This window comes from Ascidiella aspersa, chromosome 9, assembly GCF_963924565.1.
Source record: "Ascidiella aspersa chromosome 9, kaAscAspe10.2, whole genome shotgun sequence".
Taxonomy (NCBI): domain Eukaryota; kingdom Metazoa; phylum Chordata; class Ascidiacea; order Phlebobranchia; family Ascidiidae; genus Ascidiella; species Ascidiella aspersa.
Window position 1 is genome coordinate 23,518,989 of NC_139455.1, and position 25,622 is coordinate 23,544,610.

Sequence of the window (25,622 nt, forward strand, 5' to 3'; positions counted from 1 at the left end):
TTTTCTCATATAACCTGTGTTTCTGCTTGATCGCTTTGAGTACAAGTTGCTGCTGGCTTCAGCTCAAATAACCTTGCTCGAGCCAAGCACAAATACTCGCTCAATATCTCCCGACAAGTCGCGTTTGGTGGATGAGGGGGCCTTAAGACGTGCACCTGGAAAAGCCGAATACTGTGAATATGTATCCGTCGCAAAAGAATATTCTGTCGCAAAATGTTACTATAATTGTAATGTACCTTTTGGGTTTGTTAAAATTTACTTTTACAGGGTGGTCACACAATTTTATAAAAAAACTTTTTCAAGAACTTTTCAAAGAAAATTTGAAAAACAAAACAAGACAGTTTAAATGCCATGGCAACAATTACAAAATTTAATTTTTAATTGTTTTTGTTTCAAGGCACTTTCAAAATACATAACCTAAAGCAGACATAAAATAAATTCAAAGATATTTGAAGGCTTTTAAAAAACATAGGATTTTTCAAAAGACTTTTGAATATGTAAATAAAACTAAAGACATTCAAAGACTTAAAGATTGACTTTGTTTCTCCACCTGTATTGTTATGGGTGCAAAGTCGAAGTTTTATTGAAGTTTGCAAAAAAATAATTTAAGGATAATACTTTCTTTATTTAGGTTAAAAAACATTAATAAAAAATATTTTATTTATTTATTTATAGAAATATCACCCTAAGAACCTCACAAAAACGCGTGCTATTGGCTCTACATGAAATACAACGCGTAGTCTTAAGGATGTAAATTAGAAATTTGGTTTATTTTTTTTAAATCTTACCCTTAAGAACTGCGCTGGCTCACAAGGGACAAGGTCGGTTAAAAGTTTGATCAGAAATCGAAATCCGGGGGGTGAGTGACCCATTGTTACGTCACTTCCACCAAAAGTGCGCTGCAAAAAAAAAAACGAAGTAAAACACTTTTTCTAAAAACTTTAATTTCTTATATTTAGCGAAAGTTGTCACCTTTTAAATATTTCTAAGACTTTTCATTCTATGTTTTTTAACATATTTAGTTCTAACGGACAACCAAATGAATACACTTTGGAGCATAATGTAAATAAAACTGAAAACAGATTTTGATTGAAGCTACAAACAAAACGTTTATTTTGAAGCATAATGGCTGTAGGTTTAAGTTATATGTAGTACGAATAGTATAAAGCCTATATAGAAGTAGGTAGCATTTTGAACGTTTCAAAAAATATTTACTCATTTCCAGAACAGATGTTGAAAATGAATAAAGAGAGCACGAATGAAGAGATTCGAAACTTTTAAATTCTAACCTATTTCACTATGGGCTTCACATTTCTACCACGTGAAACGTTCATTATTACATCTAACACAGGGGTTCTTAACCTTTTTTCACCGCGGACCCCTAAAATTATTTTTTGCTTCATGTGGACCCCTGTAGGCAAGAAATTATTAAAAATGACGCCATAAATTGACGTCACAATCAAATAGCATGTCAGAAATGTGCTGATGATTTAAGTAAAAAGGAGTCTAACATTTAGTGGTAAAACGTTTTATTTTAAATTAAACTTTTTTTTTAATTTGATTACTTTTTAAACGTACACTAATATTTCAATTTGGCCTTCATGGACCCCCTGAAATTAGTTCACGGACCCCAAGGGGTACATGGACCCCAGTTTAAGAACCCCTGATCTAACATATTATTTCTTTACAAACAAAAAATATACTTTTCTCGTCAAGTTGTTCACATGTTATGTTTAAATGCCAAGTATTACCTGAAACCATTCGGTGTAGGACGGGAATAGGTGGGCGCCTTCCAAAGAGCATTGTCTTGCGAACAATAGACCGACAATTAAATGTTCCAGACTTGAACTTTCAAATCCCGCACAAAGCTCGTGCCGAATCATGCCTGACGTTACAATAAATTAAACATTATCAAATTAACAAATATATCATGAAAATTCGTTATTTTATGATGAATATTTTATTTTATATTTTTTTGCGTTTTTTCTCTTAAAATGCAAAAAATTTAACTAGCCCTTAGTCATTTAAAAAAAAAAGTGTTTACATGCAATTTTGGATAATAGTGGTGCAGTCATTTTTACAAAAAACTTTTTGAAACTTTTTAAACCTTCTATTGTCAATTACTTACCTTCAAAGTTTAGATGAGGAAAGGTAACAAGCAATGAAGACACGACAGTAAGAAGGCGTTTCCAGTTTACCTTGGTAAAAAAATATGTTTCACATTTGTTAGTTCTTTAGTTTTCCTCAGACCAGCCGTTTTACTATTAAAAAGTTTGTTTTAAACGAGTATTTGGAAGAATTTCCAATTAGCACATATCGTCAATGTTTTGATGCTAATAGGTTTATTTACCTCTCTTTTGGCGACAGTTTTATGGAGCAACGTAACAGTATCGTCAGGTCCAATTCCTTTTATAATCTGTTCAAATTCAACATAAAGCCTAAATATAATGTTTTATGAAAACTTAGCAAATGTTTTTGCCAAAAAATATTCACCATGACTATTGACTATAGTACACAAATTTGGTTCAAATCAAAATTTCAAATTACATTTAATCAATTAACGGTCGCAATGTACGTTTAATGATGACACTTACATATTCGTAAGAGGTAAGGACAGCTGTAGAAAGTTGACATGAAGACCAATTTATTTGTTGATTCACTGCATCAGATGCTACAAACAAGCATTATTTAAAGTTCAAACAAAACTTACAGATTTGAATACACCAACTTTGAGAAAAAGCTTTTTTCATAACAGTTACAAAAGAAAAAAAGAGCAATTGTAAAATTAGTTGGAAGAAAGAACATAGACTCATAGAGAATATAAATAAAAAAAAACAGCTCCCCTGTTTTAGCGACCTATTCAAGGGTGAGTTATGCTGAACATAGAGAATGCAAGTGCGACTTTATGGTAATGGTAATGCATTTACTTAATAAGCACAGAAAATAAAAGCTATTTACAGTGTCCCAACGCAGAAAAAATTACAGCAAAAATACTAAATTCCAACAACACAAAGCCTACCTTTAAAAGTGCAATCTGAAGTCAGCCAAAGAACCAACTGTTGGGAAAAGCACTTTCTTAATTTATCTGCAGGAGCATCTTCGTGCAACCTTTCAAATACACATCTGAAACAATGTGTAGTTTAAGCCTTTTTCATACTTTCATTTTAAACAATACTAGTAAAAAATCCAAGTATGTTCAACTAAGAGATCACTGTCACTGCATATAGGTTTTTTATGTTGGAATTAATGCCTAAATATTAGCAGGCAGTGTTTTTAATGAATATATAACGAACAAAGGCGAAAGTGAGTTACTTTGTTTTTGTCTTGCTTGGGTGTCCATGAGGTTTCAATGCCATTTGCTTGGAGATTATTTCTAAAACAAAACAAGAACAGAATTGTCAGCAATTAAATTAAATAAGCTTCGCATAATGTTACCTGTAAAAACCTTGTGCAGAATGTAATGTGAAACCTAAACACCACATTATGGTCATAAACATTTAGAAAAAAAATACAGAAAAGGCATTTTTTTAAAAGGTATGATTAACAACATGGCAATTAGTTTTTCATAATAAGCACATGGTTTTTGTTTGTAATAAGTTTTAACTATTTACTGTTAAAAAAACTCACCTTTTCCACTGCCTTGCTGCTTTCAGAATTGCAAGTAACACAAACAAGGTAAGTTAGAATGTCTAAAAATAAAAATGCATGCAATATAGCATTTTTTACCCCAAGTTTGTATCACTATTTAAAATATAATACAAAAACAATAATTACAACAACATTTAAATAAGTTTTTTAAAAGCACAGACAAAGCATTTAAGGTTTTAATACTTAAATAAAACAAAAAACACATTAAAGAATGAAAACAAATGCATTCTAACAATTTTCAAGTTATTTTAATACACTCCATGGCTATTGAAATAATAATTAATTTTGACATACACACACCTGCTGCTAATTTTATTTGGTCATTATCATTTGACATTGCTAGTTCATGCAAACCGTTCAAGATGTCTTTCAGGGCGGTTCCATTTTCAACCAACCTAAATTAATTGTGCAAATTAAGGTTTTGGTGCATTGCTAATGACAGTTGTGGTGTTGTTAGTTTTCAAAGAAAGCCAGTGTTTATTTATTTATATTCACCATACCTTTTTAAGACATCCTGAATTGTAACTATCCCTTGATTTATAATTTTATAGAAAACATCTAGAGGTAGAAAATGCTATAAAACAAACGAACATCTATTAGATGATAGGTACTGTAAAAAAGCCAGAGGACATTAAGTTACAACAAAAAAAAAAGGGTATGGTACCTTCATGTCTTTCAAGTCCATTAAGATTTTATTTGGATCCAAGGATTTTTTTGCAACCTCAAAGAGCTTTGTAAAAAAATCCTAAAAAGTTAAAAATTATTTTAGTTTTTTCTAACATAATTTGAGTACTTAAGATAGATGAAAAACAAATTATTTGATGATTTTACAATGCTTTGTTTGCATCTTTAAAGCTCTGGTTACCAAACATACTTATAGATAACCAGAACGCATGGCGATATCTGTAAGGAATAAGTTTAAAATTTTGCATTAAAATTTAGTAGTTTGATTGATGTTAAATTGTAAAATTTAACAAAAAACATTTACTTACAAACACTGTAGTGAGCTTAATCAATTGTCATTCAGTTTAAAAGTTTAGTAAAACTTGGACTTTTGGAAATGCATCTAAACGCAATTTCCCGTTATTTGATATTCATTTGTCCATTCCCTTGACGAATAAACCTGCTAAGCCTGACATAACAAACAGTCATTAAAAAAATATATTTATAAAACTTGTAAATATGCCTTTTGAACTTCATTGAGTTGAACTTGGAATGTGGAGGAAAGTTGATTAAGATGTTGAGAGAAAATATTTTGTTTTGCTTGTTCCTGGCCAACATCAAGAGTTGTGGAATATAACTCAACATAGTTGTGTATTGATGAGCTGAGTAACTGGTCTATGAACAACAAATAACTTAAAATACAATTTTTTAAATCTGATTTTGGCAAGTTTACTGAACGCATCAGTTCATTAGGTTTTCTGTTTATTTAATACAACAAACTCAGTGTAACACCAGTATTTTTTTAAGTTGTAGTCAACACACAAATTTCAAAATAAAAAACAGTTTTTAAATAGTGGACACATTTCATTGCCAAAATAATCAATTCTAAAGTGATAAATTAAAAACTCAACCCACCTGTGTCTGAAGGATGAACTTTATTCTGTTAAAAAAAAAAAAAAATAACTTAAAAAATTATGAGATTTAAAGCAAGTTAGCATTTGGGTTTAAGTGGACCAAGTATTTTTATTAAATTTATTTTCACATAGTTATTTCAATCTAAATTTTAACAACTCGTTTATTTACTGTAAAAAGTGTCATGATTCCAGCCCAGCAACATTTATTCCATAATGTTTATTTTTGACGCTGGTCTAAAGTCCTACCATAACCCATATTATTTGGGTTTACCCTGCGCTGGTCTAGAATCCTACCACATTTCCATCGGGGGTTTACATTGCCAACATTGTTTGGGTTGCGAGTTAGCGTTTTAGTATTATTATATTTATTATTTATTTGTTCTTTGCTTTTGTTCTTTTTTTGACAACTCGTTTCTTACTGTAAAAAACTGATTTGATTCCAGTCCAGCACTTCAAATATCTTAACATGTTAGTTGTATATCAACTTTTAACCTTGGTGTCTTGAATTTCTTCGAGTAGGTCTGGCAAAGTTAGATGTTGGTCGATTATGTGCAAGGCCTCAGTCTTTACATATTCCAAACTTTCATCTGCAGCCGCGATCTCCATTGATCGCTTCGCTAAACCAAACCATCGCCCGAATGCATTTTATATCAGAATTAGTAAGCACAAAACATTGAAGACAAAATATAATAAATATTTAATTTGAGCAAATTCACAATTAGAACATAAATAGGGTATTTCCCAAAGTCTAAGCGCGGGAATTTTCTGAACAACATAGAATACTTATGCGGAACACAACGGCGAATGTTGCGACCCAAATCTGTCGAAATGTCCCGCCTGTAGTAAAACAAAGAATAGCCATTAACAAATTAGAAATTTTGGTAACAGGCTAGGAAATAACTATAAAAAGAAAGACTTAACGTAGGCTACAGTTATACATGTAAACTTACCTTAGTTCTTGTTACTGTTGGGTGACGTCGTATGGACCTAACCGTGGGAGATGAGACCCAATTGAAACTAACATCAACTCTATGTGGTCTGTCTAACGCTGTCTGTTCTGTTCTGTTCGCTTTAAATAACCTATTTTTACATATAAATTTAACTTAAAGATTTCTGAAATCATCAGAACCCCAAAACTGATAATTTTCGATTGAAATTTGCGTGGTGTGGTGTGCTGCCGCATTACTAACTTACGTCTCCGTAGGCTCCAGAAAATCCAGCTTGTCCTTGTCGTAATCCGGTGCTTGAAACTGTACCAGAGTTGGATCCATCTGAAGAAGTACAACAACGATAATCTTGTGAGCAACGAATAACCAAGGCTACATTAATAACATTAAAAATGTCCATGGCGGCCTTATAGTCCTAAACATTTTGAATATATGAGTTGTCAAAAGTAGGCTAATTTGTCCAATCAATACTTTAATGTTTGGTCGTAGCCAAAAAAAGGATTTCGGAAAAGCCCTGTATGGAATCTAAAATGCAAAATTGACAGCTTGCCTTAAATGCTAACGATTATATCAACTGGCAATTTTTCGGCTGCTAGTAAATTTTATCAATCTTAGTTGATCGCGGCATCCTTTTAATTCGAAAACTATTACCATAAAACAATTGTTCGTTCAACGGTGCCATCTAATTTCCAGATTATAATTATTATGTTGGTTTATGTATTTAGAATAACAAAATCATTTGAAAGCTTCCAGTAGCCACGGAACAGAAAGTAATAAAATCTGACATATACTGTAAGAAGCACAAGTTAGACAGCTTTTGATTCCAAAGCTTGTGTTATAACTAAGACACGGTCTTGTAAAAAAAGTCAGATTTGAAATGACATACATTCCAGTCAAGTCATTTGTAAAAAAACTTAAGTCCAAGTCAAGTCATAGATAGAGCAAGTCAATTTCAAGTCAAGTCCTTGTCATAAAATTATTAGCAAAACTATTAAAATTGGTTAACTATTATGAGCAGTAACAAAAATAGCACAAAACGCTACATAGCAAACAAATTGTTTTACGTGCTAAACTTGGGGTAAATAACCCATTTTTTTAATGAAACATCCTCAATGAAAACACTATATTTCAACCAAAATCATTTGTCAAAAAAACTTAAGCCAAGTCAAGTAATTTTGTCCAAAATTCATAAGTCAAGTTAAGTCATTTGGTCCAAAAGACTAAGGTCAAATCTTTTGAAAACAGTGATTTAAGTGCACTCAGTCAAGTCATTGACTGATAAGCCGATTTGCTTTTAAATACCTTCCAAACTGGTTCTGATGGACTCCATTAAGGTCGTAACGATCGTGTTAAGGCCAGAGAAGTCACTCAGGCTGAACACTCGTTCGTTGTTTCCAGCTTCGCCATTCGCTATTATCTGAAAAACACACAATGCGTTGTATGATAAATTGCACTTAAGTCAAGCCGTTAGCTTAAGTCAGGAGTTTTTTACCGTGGCCCTCCATTTTTTTTGCTTTGCTTGGACCACGATAGGCAAGAAATGTTCAGATATGACGTCAAAAATTTACATCACAATACCTGCTGATTTCGGTCAAAAAAATATAAAATCTGCTGATTTCGGTCAAAAAAATATTTTCTTTGAAAAATTGATTGCTTCTTAACTATACACTAACACTTTAATTAGGCCTTCAGGGATCCCCTAAAACTAGTTCACGGACCCCCAAGTGGACCATGGACCCCAGTTTAAGGACCCTTGCCTAAGGTTATTACAACACTGATACCTGCAGCTCGTTCATTGAGAAGGTCTGTCCAATTCCGATCCCAAAAATGATGATTCCGAGTGATCTTGCGTAAGCAGCAGTCTGGGCGACAAATATTTCATCTTCTGCCCTAGTGATACAGTTTGAAGGTGTATTAGTTTAAAAGCGTATTACACAGACACAATCGAATTCGTATAACATTTTTTCATGAACTTTTGAATTAAAATTCCTATATTCATTTCTGTTAAAAAATGGCGTATATTTATGGAATACAATACTATTGAAAAAATAATACTATTACTATTGACAATACTATTACTATTGACTAGATCACAGATGTTATTTAATACATATGTGTGTGTGTGTCTTTCATTGATTGATACGGACTGATGATCCCCCAGTGTGAAGTTGCTTGTACTAACAAAATGTGCAAGTATTGGCGCATGGTTGTTTCTCGACTCGCTCCTCTCGACGGTCCCCGCTTGACCGGAGGTCGTGAGTTCGAACCTCACTGCAGGCCAGTTGTTTTTCTGTCTTGCTCTGCTTGCATCATAGATCGACAGATTCGGCGAGTCTGCGATGGCTTTTCGGTGTACTATTGACAAAAGGTTTCTGCTTGTCGATCACTGTTCCGCTGATGCGCATATTAACAAATAAAACTCAAAATTCAAAAACCTGAGTAAAACCAAAATCAGTATATAAGTAAAACCAGGACCATGCCAGTATAGGCGAAATATATATTCCTCTAAAAAATGCCTGATCCTGGTTTTACTCAGGTTTTTAAACTTTCATTTAAATTTGTTAATTTGTGCTAACGAACGTTTCAAACCAAAAAATATTTTTGATTTTTTCTAATTTGCAAAGCAATGTTCGCCGTTGTGCAAAAGAAGTTAACTCACGCTAGTTTCCTTATTTACGATAAATGTAAGGTCGTAAAAAAGGTGCATCTCTTTAGCATATACGTTTGTTGTGAACAGCTTCCTATACACACCTTCCGTCCGTCAGTAGAACCATAACCATTTCGTCATCGGGGGAATTGTAGGTTGGGGCTGCTTGAAACTCCAGGACGGTTCTGTTGATTGCACGGGCTGTGTAGGTCCCCTTGCTGTGGTACGTTATGTTGTCCACTGCCGCCTGTTATATAGACTGTTGTTATAGTTAAAAATGTATATAATGATATCTCGTAATTTTGGTACGTCCAAAGCAGAGGTGAAAGCAGAGTAATTTTTTTGCCGAAGTGATTATTTTTTTTTACTGGAACGCTAGAAGAATTTCAGACAAAACGTCACAATATGACGTCATCTAAAACAAGTAACCTCAGGGAATCGGAGGTCATCGTTTAATGCGCGCGCAAAATGCAATTGAAATCTTATAGTTTGAATGTATCAAAAAAGATGACGGGATGGCCTGGTGAAAACGGGACATGGCCTGCTTGGTAAAACAAAGAACATTTGGTTTATCAGTACGGTGTATTTGCAAAATTCTTTTTAGCGAAACGCCGTTCCGGCTTATTTTCATCACTTGTCAAGAACCGAAAAGACAATTTGTCAGAAAATAGCAATTTTCTTGCTGCGCGTAATTAACCTTATTAAAGTGAAATAATCAAATAATACACAAAAGCCAATTATGTCAAACTACTATAGTTAACCTGGCTATTTGGCGTATTAATTTTACTTAATTTGGCCTTAATTGAGGCAAAATGTGGTATTGGGCCGGGCAGTAGGTGTAGGCCTAAAAAAAGCAGGAATCGGGGTCACAATATAAAACTAGCAACGAACATTCGTGATATTATTGTTAGTTATTTAATACTACATAGAGAACTATGTATTTGTAAAAAGTTTTTATAAAGCTCACCTGAAATAGAGCGTGATCCTTAAACTGCCCGAGACCAATTTCAACTTCTATATACTCTTGCATCTCCAAGGGTCTGCCAATTAAACATTCTGTATTGTTGTTATTTTAATTCAACTTTAGTCTTTGGGGTTTAGCGAATTCGATTTTTATCTAATATTTCACGGAAAACAGTTTAGCTGCCCTAATTTTAGCCCAGAATGTTCGCTCTGCCAAAAAATGCTTTAAAGCGAATAGGCGTGTCAATTAAAAATATAGTTGTAATTACAAATTGTGTTAAGTGTTTAAAATGAAAAAAAAACTGCAACAGTGAGTTTGTAAACCTTGCGAATTTCAGTGTAAGTGTTTTATAACTAATTCAATGATGTAAGTATTCTACTTATTCTACTATATTCTATTCCACCGTTGCAATTTACAGCTTGCCACCATATCAGTTTCGAAATTTGAAACTGTGCATGGACACGCCGGACTCGGGACTGGGGTAGTTTTAGTCAGCCTTATTCAAGTCCCGAGTCCGACTCAAGCAAAACAAACCGACTCTGTCGGGTCCCGAGTCCAACTCCGCAGCCCTGGTTTTCAGCTTGAAGTTGACCAATTGATTAAAAATCGACTCGGCTTGAAATGAAGATATTTTGTAAATGAAAAAAAGAAATACCCCACAAAGATACTCACACCCCAGGCTGATAGTAGGAATACTGGATAACGCCAATGTTGACCGAATCGGCGATATCAAACTCTGCCGATACGATCTTCACCCAATCTTTCACCATGTCGAAATTGCGTGTATCCCTGCTGTTCACCGAACCGGAACCGTCCAGAAGAAATATTATGTCCAAGTGGGTTTTCTGACATTCTACACGAATAAAGGTAGTTGTCCTTATTTGTTTTTAGCCGATCTGAAAAGCGGCCCCCGCGGCCAAATACATCGCCCAATAGTTCGGCACATAAGGCTGCAAAAATTGAATTTGTGACATTTAGTAAAATCCGTGCGATTGGCACACAAAAATTTACAACACAAATTTGATAACAAAAGAAGTAGAATACAATAAAAATCAGTTTGACATATTTAGGTTACAAACGTTCTAATAGGTACTTCTTCCATAATCAGAAGTTTAGGTTTCAATTTCATATTTGTGGCCGACTTACGGGTATCTATGTTTGTATGTTGTCCGCCCCACGTCATACCCGGTCCATTGTACACGTAACAAATACCCGGTGTGATGTAAGACGACGTGCAATTCACCATCCACAAGGGGGCGCAAACCTGCAACGAAAAGCGATTTCAGTGTTCGTTGTTTGAGAAAAGAAGCAGCAAACTGCTTTGAAGTTTTTAGTGTTGCGAGTAGGTAAGGGTAAGTAAGAAGCTGGCCCTTAACACGAGGGCATAAGTATATAGACCATGTCTTAATTATATAGGAGCAGGCCGCTAAAAATACCTGCCTTTATTATTTCGTCAACTCTGGACAGTGTCACTTTAAATAGTTGATATTGCTCGTTGAGTATATTCACAAATCTCAGTACACACGGTAACGTAAAGGCTGGTTCACACTAAACGCGTCTAGCGTTAACGTAAAACGTTTTTTAAAACGCCTTCGGTTGCGGAAAAGTTTAAATATTTCAAAGTTGATGCTTTCGGTTAGAAGCGAGGAAATTTGCTGTTAACGCTGGCAACGCGTTATGTGTGAACTGGACGACGCTAGCTTTAGCGCCAGACGCTAACGCGTCTAGTGTGAAGTGTGAACCAGCCTTAACGTTGATTCAAGCCGCTAGTATCAAACTGTACCCAATCGAATAATATAAAATAAATCGCGAAGCGCCGAAACCGCTCGCCGTGCATTGTGACGTCATACTCGGTAAAGTAGTGGAGTGATGCTAGATAAGGGCGTGAAAATAAGTTAAAATGTAGCTTAACGCGTTACATGTAATATTTGGTGTTTCTAAAGCAGATTCAAGAAATGTAAAACCTGCTGCAAAGGGTTGTTAATAACAAAACGACGATAAACACGAGTGTACAAATTTAGCTTGAAAACAAGTCTAAATTAAATAAAAAAAGCCATGAAAATATTAAAACCATTAGAACTGTAGGTGTATTCAAGTTTCTCCCTAAAAAAACATCTCGCTTTTAAGCATGTTTAGTCCATAGGATTGGATTTTTTTGTGGTGCCTGTTTTTTTAGTTACCTACCGTTAGATTTTCTGTCATGTCGTGCTGAAATATGTTCAATCCAATGGCCTCAACACCCGAAATGATGTTGTCCCCAGTAGAAAAATTGTTTGAAAACTCAGGTCGAACTGATTCGCAAACTGAGCTTTTGTTATCCGAGAATGTGAAATTGCACCCGAAAATGTCACCCTGTGCAGTATTGCCAGAGGAGCTGGACCCATATTTTGGAGCACCTATAATTAATCTGAAAAAAACAAACAAATAGGCCTACATTTTGTAGTAATAGTTATAAAATCAGTCTTTTTTAAGATCCAATACATTTTTTAAGGTTTGTAGCGCCTTTAAGTACAAACGAAACGAGTTGTCAAAATTTAAATTGCAGGACATAAATGAATATGGGGAAAAAATATGATGATATACTCCTACATAATTAATATAAGCGATATAAACGCTCGGACGAAAATGTGGTTGGATTCTAGACTAGCGCCAAATTGTGAAAATATATTTATTTAGGTTCTCTACTTTATCTAAAAAGGCGTTGTGTATGCAAAAAGCGAAAAATGGCAAAAGATTGGCAGCGGTGGGATTCGAACCCACGCCATATAAATGACTGGTGCCTAAAACCAGCGCCTTAGACCACTCGGCCACGCTACCCACGACTTATCGGTGCGAAAGAACTTTTATATTGACAGTTTCCTATCAAACAAATGCTGGCGTCTGGATCCAGTTATGAAGCACAAACATTTTTTACAGCAATATCTGATTTATTTCATGTTTTTCTGGTTTATAATAGGCATAAATTAAAAATAATAACGTAAAACTTAAAATAGTAAACCTCCTATTTGGAAACCGCTAATATAGGCTTACGCGTCGCGTAGTCGGTCAGTATGGACGATACAGATTTCAAGCATTTTTTCAGCTAAAGTGATTTTAGGTATGAGACTACTAACAACGATCAGAAATGTCATAAAACGGAGAAAATTACCTTTTAGGTGGCGCAGAATCCATCAATGAATGAACGGCGATCTGATATCCAAAGAAATGTGGCGAAACACCTTCACTTGAAGCATTTGTGTTCGACAAAAAACTGCTATTATTCGTGTTGAGATTATAAGTCAAAGCCGAACAAAAAATCGTCGATAAGTATAAAAATCTCAGCTCGCATTTCAGTAAAACTAACATAATTAAACTTTTAACTTATTATTACTTCGTCGATGCAGTTAAACTGCATTATTCTTGAATAGCTTCGTTACCATTTTAATCTAAACAATTTATTACCCGGAAATCGATTTTAGTGAATGAGGCATACAATGAGTAACAGGCCTTAATCATAAATATTGAAGTTCACATCAATGATTTCCATAATATAGCTGCTTTACTGCACTAATATACAACTAAACTGATATTTTGACTATGCTGAAACTTCGCTAAAAACTGACTGTTATTTCTATGAAATTCACGGTGAAATCCCTACAGACCTGTACACTAGCAAACCGGTATGGTAGAAATTAATTAAATTAAAAATAAATATTTTAAAATAAATGTTTTTATAACTTAGTTTAGGCTTACCTTATGCTCTTTAACGAAATTTTTTTGCAAACTTGAATTTTCAGTGAAATGGTGAAAATTTTTCACTTCAAAGTCAAAACTACGGTCATTTGCGCGTTCACAACATCAAACAACACCACATGCACACTGGAACACCACGTACAACCAAATATTCCCACAGCAAAATTTTCGTAACTAACCTTGCAATGCGTGCCTGACAAACCCATCTCGCCTTGTTGCAAGCCATTCGTCGTGTTGAATTTCGTAACTGAACCACCTGAAATAAAATCAACGAGTTGATTACTTTATTAAAATAAAGGCGTTGTACTGTATGCCTATTGCCTATTACCTACAACGTTGTCAACGCCAAAATGTATAGCAGTTCTCTATCTTTGCAGTATATAACCTACATTTGATAACAAATTAATAGTAAATAAAATAAACACGATTTTTTGAGTAACATATATTATAATTTTTATGAAGTTCATGTGTTTTTTTTCTACGCAGTGATAGATGTGTGACAAATCATAACCAGTTAGGTTTTGCAAACAGGCTAGTATTTTTTATAGAACGGTTGATATTGTCCATAAGCTTTCAAAAATCGGAAAATATTAATAAAAAAGTTTAAATTGGCTTCAGTGCTTAAAACTCAATGCTTAAAACGTAATATCACTTATCAAAATAAAGTCTAAAACATAAAAACTGTAAAGCTTAAAATCCCAGTATATGTCGCTGGATTTGAGACGAAATTTTCTGTTGACCACTTCGAGCGACCACTTTTATAATCATAATTCCTCAGCCGTTTTCGATGAGAAAAAAAATAGGCAGATTATAAGTGCCTTACTTTCCAGTATGCTAGCGATTGAGCTCTGAATAGTTCCGACGATGGCGTGCAAGTCTGTGAAGTCGTCCAAGCCGAAAACACGCTCGTTGTTACCCAGTTCTCCACTGGCGATTATCTGCCGTTTAATGACGTAACAATTAGAGCGGCCAGCATTGATTACTTTTGAATCTTAGGGCTATTGTATCTCCTATTAATTTATATTGTCGTTTATTTGAGATTTAAAGCGTTTTAAATACTCAATTTTTTAGTGATACATCAAATAAAACGCAATGACAGCAAATAATACGCAATGCTTTAACTAAAGTTATACTAATGCATTAATAAAGACCATTATAAATATTAAATATTAGGCTTAATGTTTTTTTAACGCAAAACAATTAACCATTAAAAAAATGTATTCATTCAAAATACCGATAAAAATTAAACTTCAAATACAATTATGTTTTTGATGCTGTAAATTTAGGATTCCTTATTTTCCTAAAATGCATCCTTGTTTATTCAAGGTTATTTAAAACCAATAAATAGTGATGTCCAATACTTATTTTGTGACAAATTTAACTTAAAATCGCAAAATAATTCTATAGACATGTGGTGTCGTGTCGATACCGAAACAAACCTAGTATTGGACCGTCACCTATACTATACTATCTGACAACATCGAACATCCTTATTATAAGGCACCCAGTAAATATCTGCTTCTTGAATCAAAACTGATTTAAACTTTAAGTTCATTCGACTGAATATACCAACTTACCTGTAACTCCGACCTAGAAAAACTGGCCACTCCCACTGCGTAGATTACAATTCCAAGGGATCTTGCGTACGCAGCCGAAGCAGCAAGGTAAGGGAAGTCTTGCGTTCTGGGCAAGAAAACGGAGCGGTTTATTAGTGACGTCATTTTGCGTGACGTGGTGCCAGCTTTGCGCGAAAGTCGCCTCTTTAACAAAGCATATACTAATGGAGGACATTCGACCAGCTTGTATGGTGTAAATCATCTGTTCGTTTTCATTATAATACGATGCCATTTTGCAGATGGAAAAAATTAAGGTGAAACCCGTTCATCATAGGTCTGCACGGAAGAAAATTATTTTTCGTTTTTTGAGGAATTTGATCTAGGAAGAAATTAATGAAAACATTTTAACAGTTTGCGTAAAAAACACAATGTTTTTGATTCCTAATTTTTATAATAAACATGGTGTGACATGTGGCGAGTTTTAACCCATAAAGACAAAACCATACATTCCGAGTCACGAAAGTCGTTTTTTGAATGAAAGCTGTTGCTGCAAAATTATGAATGAAAGTTGCTGCCACATTTTGGAATATAATTCTCCGATTTGTATCACGTTTGTACGCGGGGGCATTTGTAGCTTAACGTTCAATTAGTTAGCTTTGTTTAATTTAAAATTATAAACAGTTGTTGAATTAGTTGTTTTTAAGAAAAACGACTACAGAAACTACCTATAAACTTCGCTATTTAATTTTATTAAAACTGTTAAAACAATCTTTAGACAAATTTGGTTCGCGAGATTTATATTATATCAGCCGTGAAAAAAAATACTTATAAATTGTGGGTTAAGCCTCCAAACAATATTGCTTTGAATTGTCAGTGGGCCCAAATTCAGTTATTTTTGTGGTGATTATTTTAAATCATATCCGGATACAGATTTACCTAATTTTGTGCTATATAAAAGACAAAAAATACAAAACGTATAGCTGCAGCGCATCACGGAACGCGAAACAAACAGCCAACTATATTCAACTGGTACATTTTTACCATGATTTACACGTTGTGAAATAATAACAGAGTATATTTTAAAGCCCGCTAAAATATATCAACGGACAATTTCGGACATTGACGGCATATTTAGATAAATATTTGTTTGTTTTATGCCACAAATTGAGAATACAAAAGTATTTATCGAACAGGGTTATTGAAAAAAGTACATTTGGACAAACATAGTACATTTAACCCCACCTTCCGTCAGTAAGGAGAACCATGACTTTCTGGTTGTTGGTATCGTTGAACCTGGGCGAGGTTTGGAACTCCAGTATGGTTCGGTTGATCGCCCAGGCAGTGTGGGTTGTGTAACCTTGAAAAGGAAACCGGTCAACAGCCATCTGGAAAATAATGTTGTTTGATTATTAAGTAGGGTTTTTATTTTAAACCTTAATTTTCTTTGGTGTTTGGAACACTATTTATTTTCGTTTTTTTGTAATCTTTGCTGCGTTTATATGCAAATGGAAAACCTAAAATTAAATGAAAAACATATTTTTTTTTATATTGTTTTAACAAATTTTTAACTAAAACGACAAAGGTTTTGTTTAACACTGTCAAAGTCAAACGATCACGGAATGTTTTGATAAAAATAGCACATAAGTACGTGATACCTAATTGAAATAGGATTTTCAGACATGGGTTCTAGCGCAGCGATTATTTTTTTAACGTTTTTTAAAGTATGGTGAGCAACAAGAAAGGTTACCCAGTTAGAATTTTATTTACCAGCACTAAGGCAATTGTTGCTCAAAACTTTCCTCTTTTTTTAAAGGCAAATAATGCTTTCTTAAAAACAATAATAATGGTTTTCTTATAATATATGGTTAAATGTTTCACAGCAAACATAACAATAACATACACCACTTGATCAAATCTGACAACAGTTTAATCAGACTGTTTTCTACCGCAGATGCATTATAGTACCAAGTTCGACCATACCTGAAATTGTCGTTGGTCTTTATACTTCCCAAGTGGAATTTCAACTTTGATGTTTGCTTGTTGCGCCAGAGGTCTGCGGAATTATCGGACAAATTAGCTTATTGACAAAACTATACAAAGTCGCAATAATAAGGGAATTTTATAGGATTAAACATTTTGCGGGGTCAAACCAAACGAATAAACCTTAAAAATCGGGATGAGCTCTTTTGACTTTTACTCATATATCTTGTTTAATAACTTTGCTTTGTCTCAAGTTTTATGATGACAAAGGCTTAACCGGGGCTTAAATATTTTATTCACAAAAGGCAATATATAGGGTTTGCTATGAATTTTGCACACTTAGTAGTTTGCAATATATTTAATATTTTAGAAATCAAAGGTTGAGACTTTATCCAGTTAAGTTGTACAATCGTTTTAAAGACAATTAAATTAATGGGACATGACTTGCTTTTACTTAAAACTATTTAACTTGGACTTCACTTTTGTAAATAACTTCGTGGGATTTAAAGACGTTTTAAAAACACTTTCCAACACTGTATATACCGAATAAAGTTCACAAGGAACATGCAAATTAAATAGGTTATTTAAAGCAAAGTTTCCTAGACTGGCGTTCAACCAATAGAATAGAAACAGGCGACAAAAATTGCTTTCAATTTATTCCTTTTGCAGCTTTTTTTCACCTAATCTTGATTAAAACGTTTTGATACCTATTTTATCGTCATCATTTAATTTCTCAATCAAGATGATGTCGATCTACTCGACCTTTTTGGCTTTAAAATGCATTATTAAGCAAGATTACAGATCCGCGCATATAGTGTACATTAATGCGAAAAGCTTAGTACAAATATAAAAATATTGGCTGGCCCCCGATTTACTTACACCCCTCCTCGTAATGCGAAAAAATAAATTTTAAATCCAAAAAGGCAATCGACTTCATCTTGATTGGGACGTTTTAATACCTGCTTTTATCATCTTCAGTTAACGTCTGAATCAAGATGATGTCGAACTACACGACCTTTTTATCTTTAAAATTCATTATTAAGCTACATTGCAGATCCGTACATAGCATTGCGAAAAGCTTAGTACAAATATGAAAAATTTGGGATGTCCCGGTTTACTTACACTCCCTCCTCGTAATGCGAGTACTGCACAACTCCCACACTGGCGTCGGTTCCACTGGCGATGTTGAATCTAATCGTCACGTCCTTGACCCAGGCCTTGACCCGGTCAAAGTTCTCGGGGTCATTGAAGAGAACCGAACTCGAACCGTCAAGAACGAACATGATGTCCAAGTAATCGCTCGGGCATTCTGCAACGTTTGTAAACAGATCTTAAAAATTATGCTGCTCATGAAAAGAAGCTTCCTATCTTTCTAAGCCCTATAGATTTAGATCGCCAAAATTTCTTATTTTTTAAAGTTTATTAATAATATATTTTGTATATCTCTGTATGTCTCTACCATCATTCATCAACTATGCTCTTAGTTTGGCCCAAACATTTTCTTTCCACTGGTTTTCTGCAACTAAATCGAATCTCGTGGAGTTAGATCGAGAGTGTCTAAACAAGCCTAAATTTATGGGGTTAATATTCGTACACGTCGCCTAATATGTTGTCTTAACTTTAACTGGTGGTTCTTAAATTTTAGGAAACGCTCGGGCATTCTGCATGGTTTGTAAGAGGGTTTGACCTAGATCGAAAGTGTCTCGTGAAATTAGATCCGTAAAAATGAGCCTTATACATTTATGTGGGTTAATATCAGTATGTGTTGCAGTAACTTGACCCAGTGGTTCTCAACTTTAGCAGTCGCTTGGGCATTCTGCAAAGTTTCTCGTAGAGCTGCGGAATCGGAGTCTGACTTGGGACTCGATGGAGTCGGTTTATTTCGCTGAAGTCGGATTCGGAACTTTAGTAAGTCTACATACTCTACACGGGTCATGCGCAGTGCCTATTTGGCCGCGAGGTGTAAATCGTAAAGGTAGAATAGCATGCAGAGCAGTGTTTTAAACAAGTAATTTATAAATGACTTTAGTCCATAAAAAGTCAAGTCCCAGGCCAAGTCATCGGTTTCCCCAGTCAAGTCCCTATCAAGTCCACGTCAAGTCATTATTAGAGCAAGTCAACTTTATGTTAAATCACTGATATAAAATAAAACGATAAACCATTACATTTGATAAACTCGTACGAATATGAGCTATAATTCAACTCAAAAATAACAAAAAAACAACATTTGGCAATTTAATCGTTTTACGTGTAAAAATTGAGGTAAATGGCCCGATTTATAATATAATGTTAAATAAATACAACTCAAGACTCAATAACCTAAAAATATATTTTAATTATTTAAGGTGCAATTTTTTTGCCACAAAAATAATTTAAAAGCACCTGTTCCGCTTCTTATTTCGTCTTTGGACCAGGACGCTCCGAAGTCAGGTGACTTGTAACAACATCCAGGAGTCACCAACGTCCGGCTGCAGTTCTCCATCAGAAGAGGCCCACACGCCTGGAACAATATGGGACATAACAAGCTTATGACAACCATCAGTGTGATATCATTAGGATAAACAGTAATACACGCACGTAAACACGCTCGCACATATGTAAAATATAAACGGACGCATGTACCCACGCACGCACGCACGCACGCACGCACGCACGCACGCACGTAAAATTCTTGAATGTGGTTAGGTAATCAGTGATATCTCAAATTCTGCACCTTTATTTGTTGTAATTAGTAAAGGATTTGTATTTTTACTAGACTTTAAATGTATAACTTTGACGATTAAATGTAGAACTTGACTGGCACTTAACTTCTATCTACGGATTTTAATCCGCATTAAGACACACTAAAAGTATTTTCAAAGCCTATTCAAAACACGATTCACATTTTAAAAGTCATCCGTAATGATTCAATTGTTATCTGTTTACAGTAAAATTGGAAACATTGGTAAAAATACAAAAAAACAAAACAGTGTGGGTAAACAATAGTGTAAAAAAAATGTAAGCACCGCCATGTAGAAACATGCTGCTTATTGTCCGACTTGCTGTGGTGATAATGAAATGAAAAGCCAAAAAGGTCGAGTAGATCGACATCATTTTAAACGAAGTAAATCATTAGCAATTTTTTTGAATACGGTTAGGTTTGCATGGGGAAACGGAAATTGCCATGTTTTAAAATTTAAACCGTGAAAAGGTCGCATCAAACGGTACTTCACTAACCACTCACCGTCATGCTTTTAGTGTCGTCGTGCTTTATAAAGTTCATCCCGATCGATTCGCGATCGAACACCATCGTCTGTTTTTTGTTGTTATCCGCTGGGGGTCGCACCGAGCGGCAGCCAGGGACTTCCCCGTCGAAGGAAACCGGGCACGCGCTAATGTCTCCCGGGGCGCCCAGGCCAAGGTTCCGCCTTTCGGTCAAGGTGCTGTTCTTTGGAAAACCAGCCCTTGGTGAACCGATCAGTAGTCTAAAAAACAACGTGTTTTGTAATTCTCAAACCCGGTTCGATTCACGGCTGTGACAAATATAATTTTGACTACTGAGCTCTGAAAAATTTTTTAAAATGATAATATTTATCGTTTATTAACAACATTTTTGTCAGATGCAAAATTGAACTAAATTTTGACGAAATTTTCAGCTAAATGACAATTTTATAAAGCTTATCATATTTTTTGGTACTTATATATTTTAATATTTTCGTCGTTTAACTATATAGTCAAGTCAAAAAAAGTCGTAATAAATTTTTAATGTTGCCCGCCACCTTTAATTTTACGGTTATCCGGCCCGCGAGCAACAGTTCCTACTTTTAGCCGGCACTTTAATAAAAGTCAGGTTAACCTTTATCTATTCTGGGATATTTTTATTATCCTATTTCTACAGTATACAAAGCTGGGTAACGTAAAAAAAACTCTTCTGACATGTGAACATTTTGTTGCGCAAAAGTCGCAGCAATCGAAAACATGATTTTTCGATACCAAAAAATTATCAAATTCCTTTGGTGAAAAAAATTATTGAAAACTATTGGAATTTTACCGCCTAGTGCCTCGCAATGCAAACAAAATGTCACAAAGCGTTGCAAGAAAACAAAGTTTATTATCCAGCCGACTTAAAAACATTTTTATAATTGGTTTAGGATTTAATGTTGCCGGTATCTGATAGTCAAGCAAAAAGGTGAATAACTTTTTCTTTAACTATAAAAAAACAATTAAAATTGTAACACAAAAAGTCCGGCAGCCCTTATGCAAAATCTTAAAATAATTTTAACTACAGCAGGACATTCATAAAAATGCCAAAAGCTTGCTTCACAGAGTTACGCACGCGTTAGTGAGAAATGGTCGTTTCCGTGCCAACTTTTCAAAAGGTCGCTGACAAATTACTCTTGGAGATGACGTAATACTTTTTGCCCCTGTTTAAGGACATCAAACGAAAAAAACAAACAAATCAAACGAAAAAAATAAGAAAATATGTGATTTAAAGTAGAGATTTTTTTTATTTATTCCAACATAGACAAAGTACTTCAAGTTTAGTGTCTGCAATAAACACTAATTTCACTAACCTAATATTAATTATTCTGTGCTATTTATTTAATTTAACAAACATTTTAAGCGCAATATTTTACAGCCAAAACAACCATTGAAACACCTATATGGCTCTATGAGAAAGTAACGGGATAATCCAGATTGAAAAACCATTTTAAATCTTGTAGCTCAGGGCTGAACAACCTACGGCCTGCCTATGTACACCGCCACCTTATTTACAAACTGGGCACGAGACCGTTCTCTAATTCCCAAGTATTGTATAATATATAATGTATACATCAAGTATATTACAATTTTGGAAATTGTTTTAGTTCTAAAGGCGCAGTTTATATTCTAAAAAAATTAAAGTGCAACGCCATCTTAAGAAGCTTCAAAAACCAAGGTATTAGGCTGTCACTCGCATATTTTAGTTACTTACTCTGGATCAGCTGAGGAATTGAGGTTGATCGAATGCGAAATGATCTGATATCCAAAGAACTCGGGTGGGGAGTCGCTTGTGTTGGATTGTGTGACGAGCAAAGTTATATTCCAGTCCAGGTTGAAACCTGACACTTGTACGAAGATGAAATATGGCAAGATCAGCGCAATGGCGAACTCTACCACTGATTTATTCATACCTATGTTTGTTTTTAAATATTGCGAACAACTAAAATCACTTTTGCAGAGATAAAACAACGTTATTATGAGTGTTAACAAATATAGTTCACAAAAAACTAAGAAATAAAAAATCTGTAAATCTGTTCAAAACACAAACACAAAAGGTAGACAAGTGTGATGCATATTACCAATTATCAAAAAAACGCCGGAACGGTCTGAAACAGTTTTCCGTAAAATATGTTTTGCAGGTTTGCCGTATCGGTAAAACAAATTTTCTAAAAAAGATTTTTATTGAAAGCAAGCTATGCCCCTTTTTTCATCAGGCCGACCCGTCATATCCTTGATTGTATAAAAACTAGGTTTTAAGTTGCACATTTGTGCACAGCATCGAACGATAACTTCAGGTTTCCCAAGATTATTTGTTTTAGATGTCCCGCTATGACGCAACGTTGTGACGTCATCTCAAAATATTTCCTGCGTTCTGGTGAGAAAATGATTCTACCTTTTTCTTTGCCAATAGGTTTCAACATATTGCATTATTCACACAGGCGAAGAACCCAATTAAATCGCTTACAAGTGTAAGTTGAGTCTATGCAACCATTCTACGTAGAAGCTTAAATATATTGCTCATATGAAACAATCCGTTAACTCTTATTTTCAGCTGCAAATTGAGTCTGCTTACCAAATGTCTCAGATCATTTACTAAAGGTTTGTTTTAAATTAAAATACATCTCTTCTAACATATCTTCTAAACGCTGACTTAAGGTCAACTGTACATTTCATAGCTCGCTAAACTACAAAGGTCGATTACAAGTTCTGAGAGGCAGGCTGCTTATTTTGACATAAAGGTTCCATTTGGCGTACCTAGAGGTTCGCTAGGGTGCAGAAATGGCTCGAGCGCCAAATCAAAAGTCTGTTAAAGCGGAAAAAGCGATTAACTTTTTGTGGGTGCGTCACGATTTAACCTCACTCGGTTGCCGGAATCGGCATGGGGCCAACACATAACCTTTTCAGGGGGTTTCCCTGCTAGTAAGCATCTTTACACAACTGAAAACTAGCATCGCTGTGAATAAGTTGTATTGAAACATGTTAATCCTAAGACAAGGCCTTTAAAAAAAGTAAGACCATTTTCTTCATTAGCAACATTCAACACGATACTTTTCCATCAGGTTACCCTAAAGTAGACAAATTCTGGTTCATGACATTGCCAAGGCAAAGCAGAACAATAGTAATAAATATTGAATATATACATTTAAGTTGAGTTTTAGACAATCTTTTGATTCCGAGCACAATTTGGCCTTGCTTACCTGCAAAAGTAAGCTTCTCTTTTCAATTGGTTTAAAATACCGAAATCAACTAATTTAAGTACAATACTAAAAGACTAATACTGTCGGACTAACAATTTTATAATTACAGGCAGCAACTGTATATAAGTTTACCAAACTAATTACGACACTTTAACGCAGACTCCACAAGATACAAACTACAAGCAGCTTTTTGCTGAATATGTTACTTTTTCACCCTGAATATGTTACTTTTTTTCATGTTTCAAATAGCGCAAGGTAAAGTGGAAAATCGTGCTCCTAAGGCAGTTGCAGTTAATAAAGCGTCGTAGTCATTGAAAGTGTGATGAAACCTGAGGGATTTTACGCAAGCGTGACATTGGGAATGACACATACATGATTGTTAAGGTAACTCTTGATGATGACAAATTTGCACAGCAGTTACCCTTAAATGTTTTGTCATTAATCAACATTTATACATGTCAAAGCTGAAGTAACAATAGTTTTTAAGTTGTAGTGTTTTGCATGGGTTCTATCAAACCATTTACGTTATAATATAAACCTTTTTAATAATTTAATATAGATAGGGGTTAAGGAAGGCCCAATGTGTTTTACATCAATAAAACGTACACACTTTGCTATCAGGGAACCTGAAGTCTTGCTTTAAATCTGCCTGCATCTTGAACAGTCGCACTTTAAATTAAAACCAGACATTAGTAATGAAACATGATTATGTTGTCGCAATGCGTAGAAAGTTGCTTTATAACTTCGATGACCAAACGTATGACGACAATTTTCAGTTTTTTCGGGACTTTGCTAATCACTTGGAGCTCTTGTTTGGAAACTGGACGTCAGAGAAACGTTTCTACATCAAAGCGTTGTTTTAAACTCTGAACCAATGGTTCGCAGCATTTCATGGTTTGATGCGGCCTTTGTAGCTTACTTTTAAGGTACAGCATTTTAACGTATTTTAGCATATCCATTATAGAGAGCTCTATTAATTGATCCTCGAAGTTGTCCACAAGCAAAAGCATACCAAAACAATTATCGATGTTTTTAATATTTCGAAACTTGCTGTTCGTTTAACCATAGCTTCCCTGTTAAGATCTTTTCGCTTACCAGTGATGTATGCAAAAAAGTTTCAAAAAATTAAGCCGATTTATGTATTTCGCAAAATGACAAAGTCCAAGCTTTTTTTCGTATAATACAAAAGTTTTTAGCATCTCTGCAACCCAATCTGTTTAGCTTCACCTTTTGCTGCTGGGGTTAAAGTTCCACTTTAAGGTTGGACTCTGCTTAAACTTTTAAGCTAATTACTCCTTGCCAGCAAAGTCATTTCTAGCACATCAGGATACGTGCTTACACGTGTTTTGGCAACGTGACTGCGTAATGTGTTTCGTTGGTGCTCGAAAACCTTGTGTCAAAGTGGCGGTGAAGGCTTGTCACCTTCTTACAGCTTTGAAATCACGTTGAAAACCTATACACCAAATTGTATCTAAAAAAAACTACCCACTATATGTAGCTTGAAATATTTTGTGGCACGTTAATCTACAGCCTTTTTATTTTTTTTTGTTACCGGTACCTTAATGATATCCTTCCTTAATAATGTATATGAATTTATTCTCCATTTCAGAATAAAACTGTTTTGTCAAACATTCGTAGAGCATAGCTAAATAGGGCAGGCCACAAAAAAAGTAACTTCTAAAAAGTTTAACAAAAATCTTAATAACAAAAGTTATTTGTAAAATGCAGTACCAATGTGTTCGATAGGAGTTGGCAAGCATTCTTTGCCTAAGAGCTTAAAATACTACTTCCAGTAAACTAAATTTTACAAAAGTTAAAAAAAACGGCTTTGCTTTTATTCTTGGTTTAACGTACCGATTTAAAACACTTAAAAGGCCGGGTTTTATACATAATTTCGACTTTCCAAGTTTTAAAACTAACATGATACCGGAAACATTGAAAGCTAATCATTAATCTCGGGCGTGTGGTGAATAACACATAATACCCTCCTTTGATCTCAAAACTGGGTGAATTTTGTTTCTAGAACTCATTTGGTGACTTTTAGGCTTTTCGAACGAATTCTGCTAAAAGGTCATGAATAGGTAAAAGTTTCCTGGCCGAAATACGTTTTTACCAACGTCGATATGTATTT

At 34.6% G+C, this 25,622-nt stretch overlaps 1 protein-coding gene and 1 non-coding gene across 2 annotated transcripts in view; both read right to left on the bottom strand.

The window, feature by feature from the left end:
* LOC146133706 (uncharacterized) overlaps positions 1 to 22,202 on the bottom strand; it is a 34,504-nt gene extending 12,302 nt beyond the window's left edge. Inside the window, exons 1-27 of the mRNA XM_083397829.1 lie at positions 22,006 to 22,202; positions 20,275 to 20,515; positions 19,434 to 19,551; positions 18,174 to 18,381; positions 17,052 to 17,124; positions 16,314 to 16,456; positions 15,093 to 15,198; positions 14,339 to 14,453; positions 13,695 to 13,771; positions 10,930 to 11,047; positions 10,456 to 10,636; positions 9,787 to 9,859; positions 8,924 to 9,066; positions 7,954 to 8,062; positions 7,475 to 7,589; positions 6,420 to 6,496; positions 5,227 to 5,251; positions 3,628 to 3,689; positions 3,436 to 3,469; positions 3,313 to 3,373; positions 3,020 to 3,123; positions 2,595 to 2,671; positions 2,351 to 2,416; positions 2,129 to 2,198; positions 1,752 to 1,885; positions 789 to 899; positions 15 to 155 (exon numbers count right to left, since the gene is read on the bottom strand). Of these exons, the coding sequence (XP_083253955.1) occupies positions 15 to 155; positions 789 to 899; positions 1,752 to 1,885; positions 2,129 to 2,198; positions 2,351 to 2,416; positions 2,595 to 2,671; positions 3,020 to 3,123; positions 3,313 to 3,373; positions 3,436 to 3,469; positions 3,628 to 3,689; positions 5,227 to 5,251; positions 6,420 to 6,496; positions 7,475 to 7,589; positions 7,954 to 8,062; positions 8,924 to 9,066; positions 9,787 to 9,859; positions 10,456 to 10,636; positions 10,930 to 11,047; positions 13,695 to 13,771; positions 14,339 to 14,453; positions 15,093 to 15,198; positions 16,314 to 16,456; positions 17,052 to 17,124; positions 18,174 to 18,381; positions 19,434 to 19,551; positions 20,275 to 20,515; positions 22,006 to 22,202 (2,979 nt within the window). The remainder of the gene's footprint in view (positions 1 to 14; positions 156 to 788; positions 900 to 1,751; positions 1,886 to 2,128; positions 2,199 to 2,350; positions 2,417 to 2,594; positions 2,672 to 3,019; positions 3,124 to 3,312; positions 3,374 to 3,435; positions 3,470 to 3,627; positions 3,690 to 5,226; positions 5,252 to 6,419; positions 6,497 to 7,474; positions 7,590 to 7,953; positions 8,063 to 8,923; positions 9,067 to 9,786; positions 9,860 to 10,455; positions 10,637 to 10,929; positions 11,048 to 13,694; positions 13,772 to 14,338; positions 14,454 to 15,092; positions 15,199 to 16,313; positions 16,457 to 17,051; positions 17,125 to 18,173; positions 18,382 to 19,433; positions 19,552 to 20,274; positions 20,516 to 22,005) is intronic.
* On the bottom strand, positions 12,519 to 12,600 carry Trnal-uag (transfer RNA leucine (anticodon UAG)). Its single transcript has one exon. It is a non-coding gene; the product is annotated as a tRNA-Leu (tRNA).
* Positions 22,203 to 25,622: the final 3,420 nt, after the last annotated feature.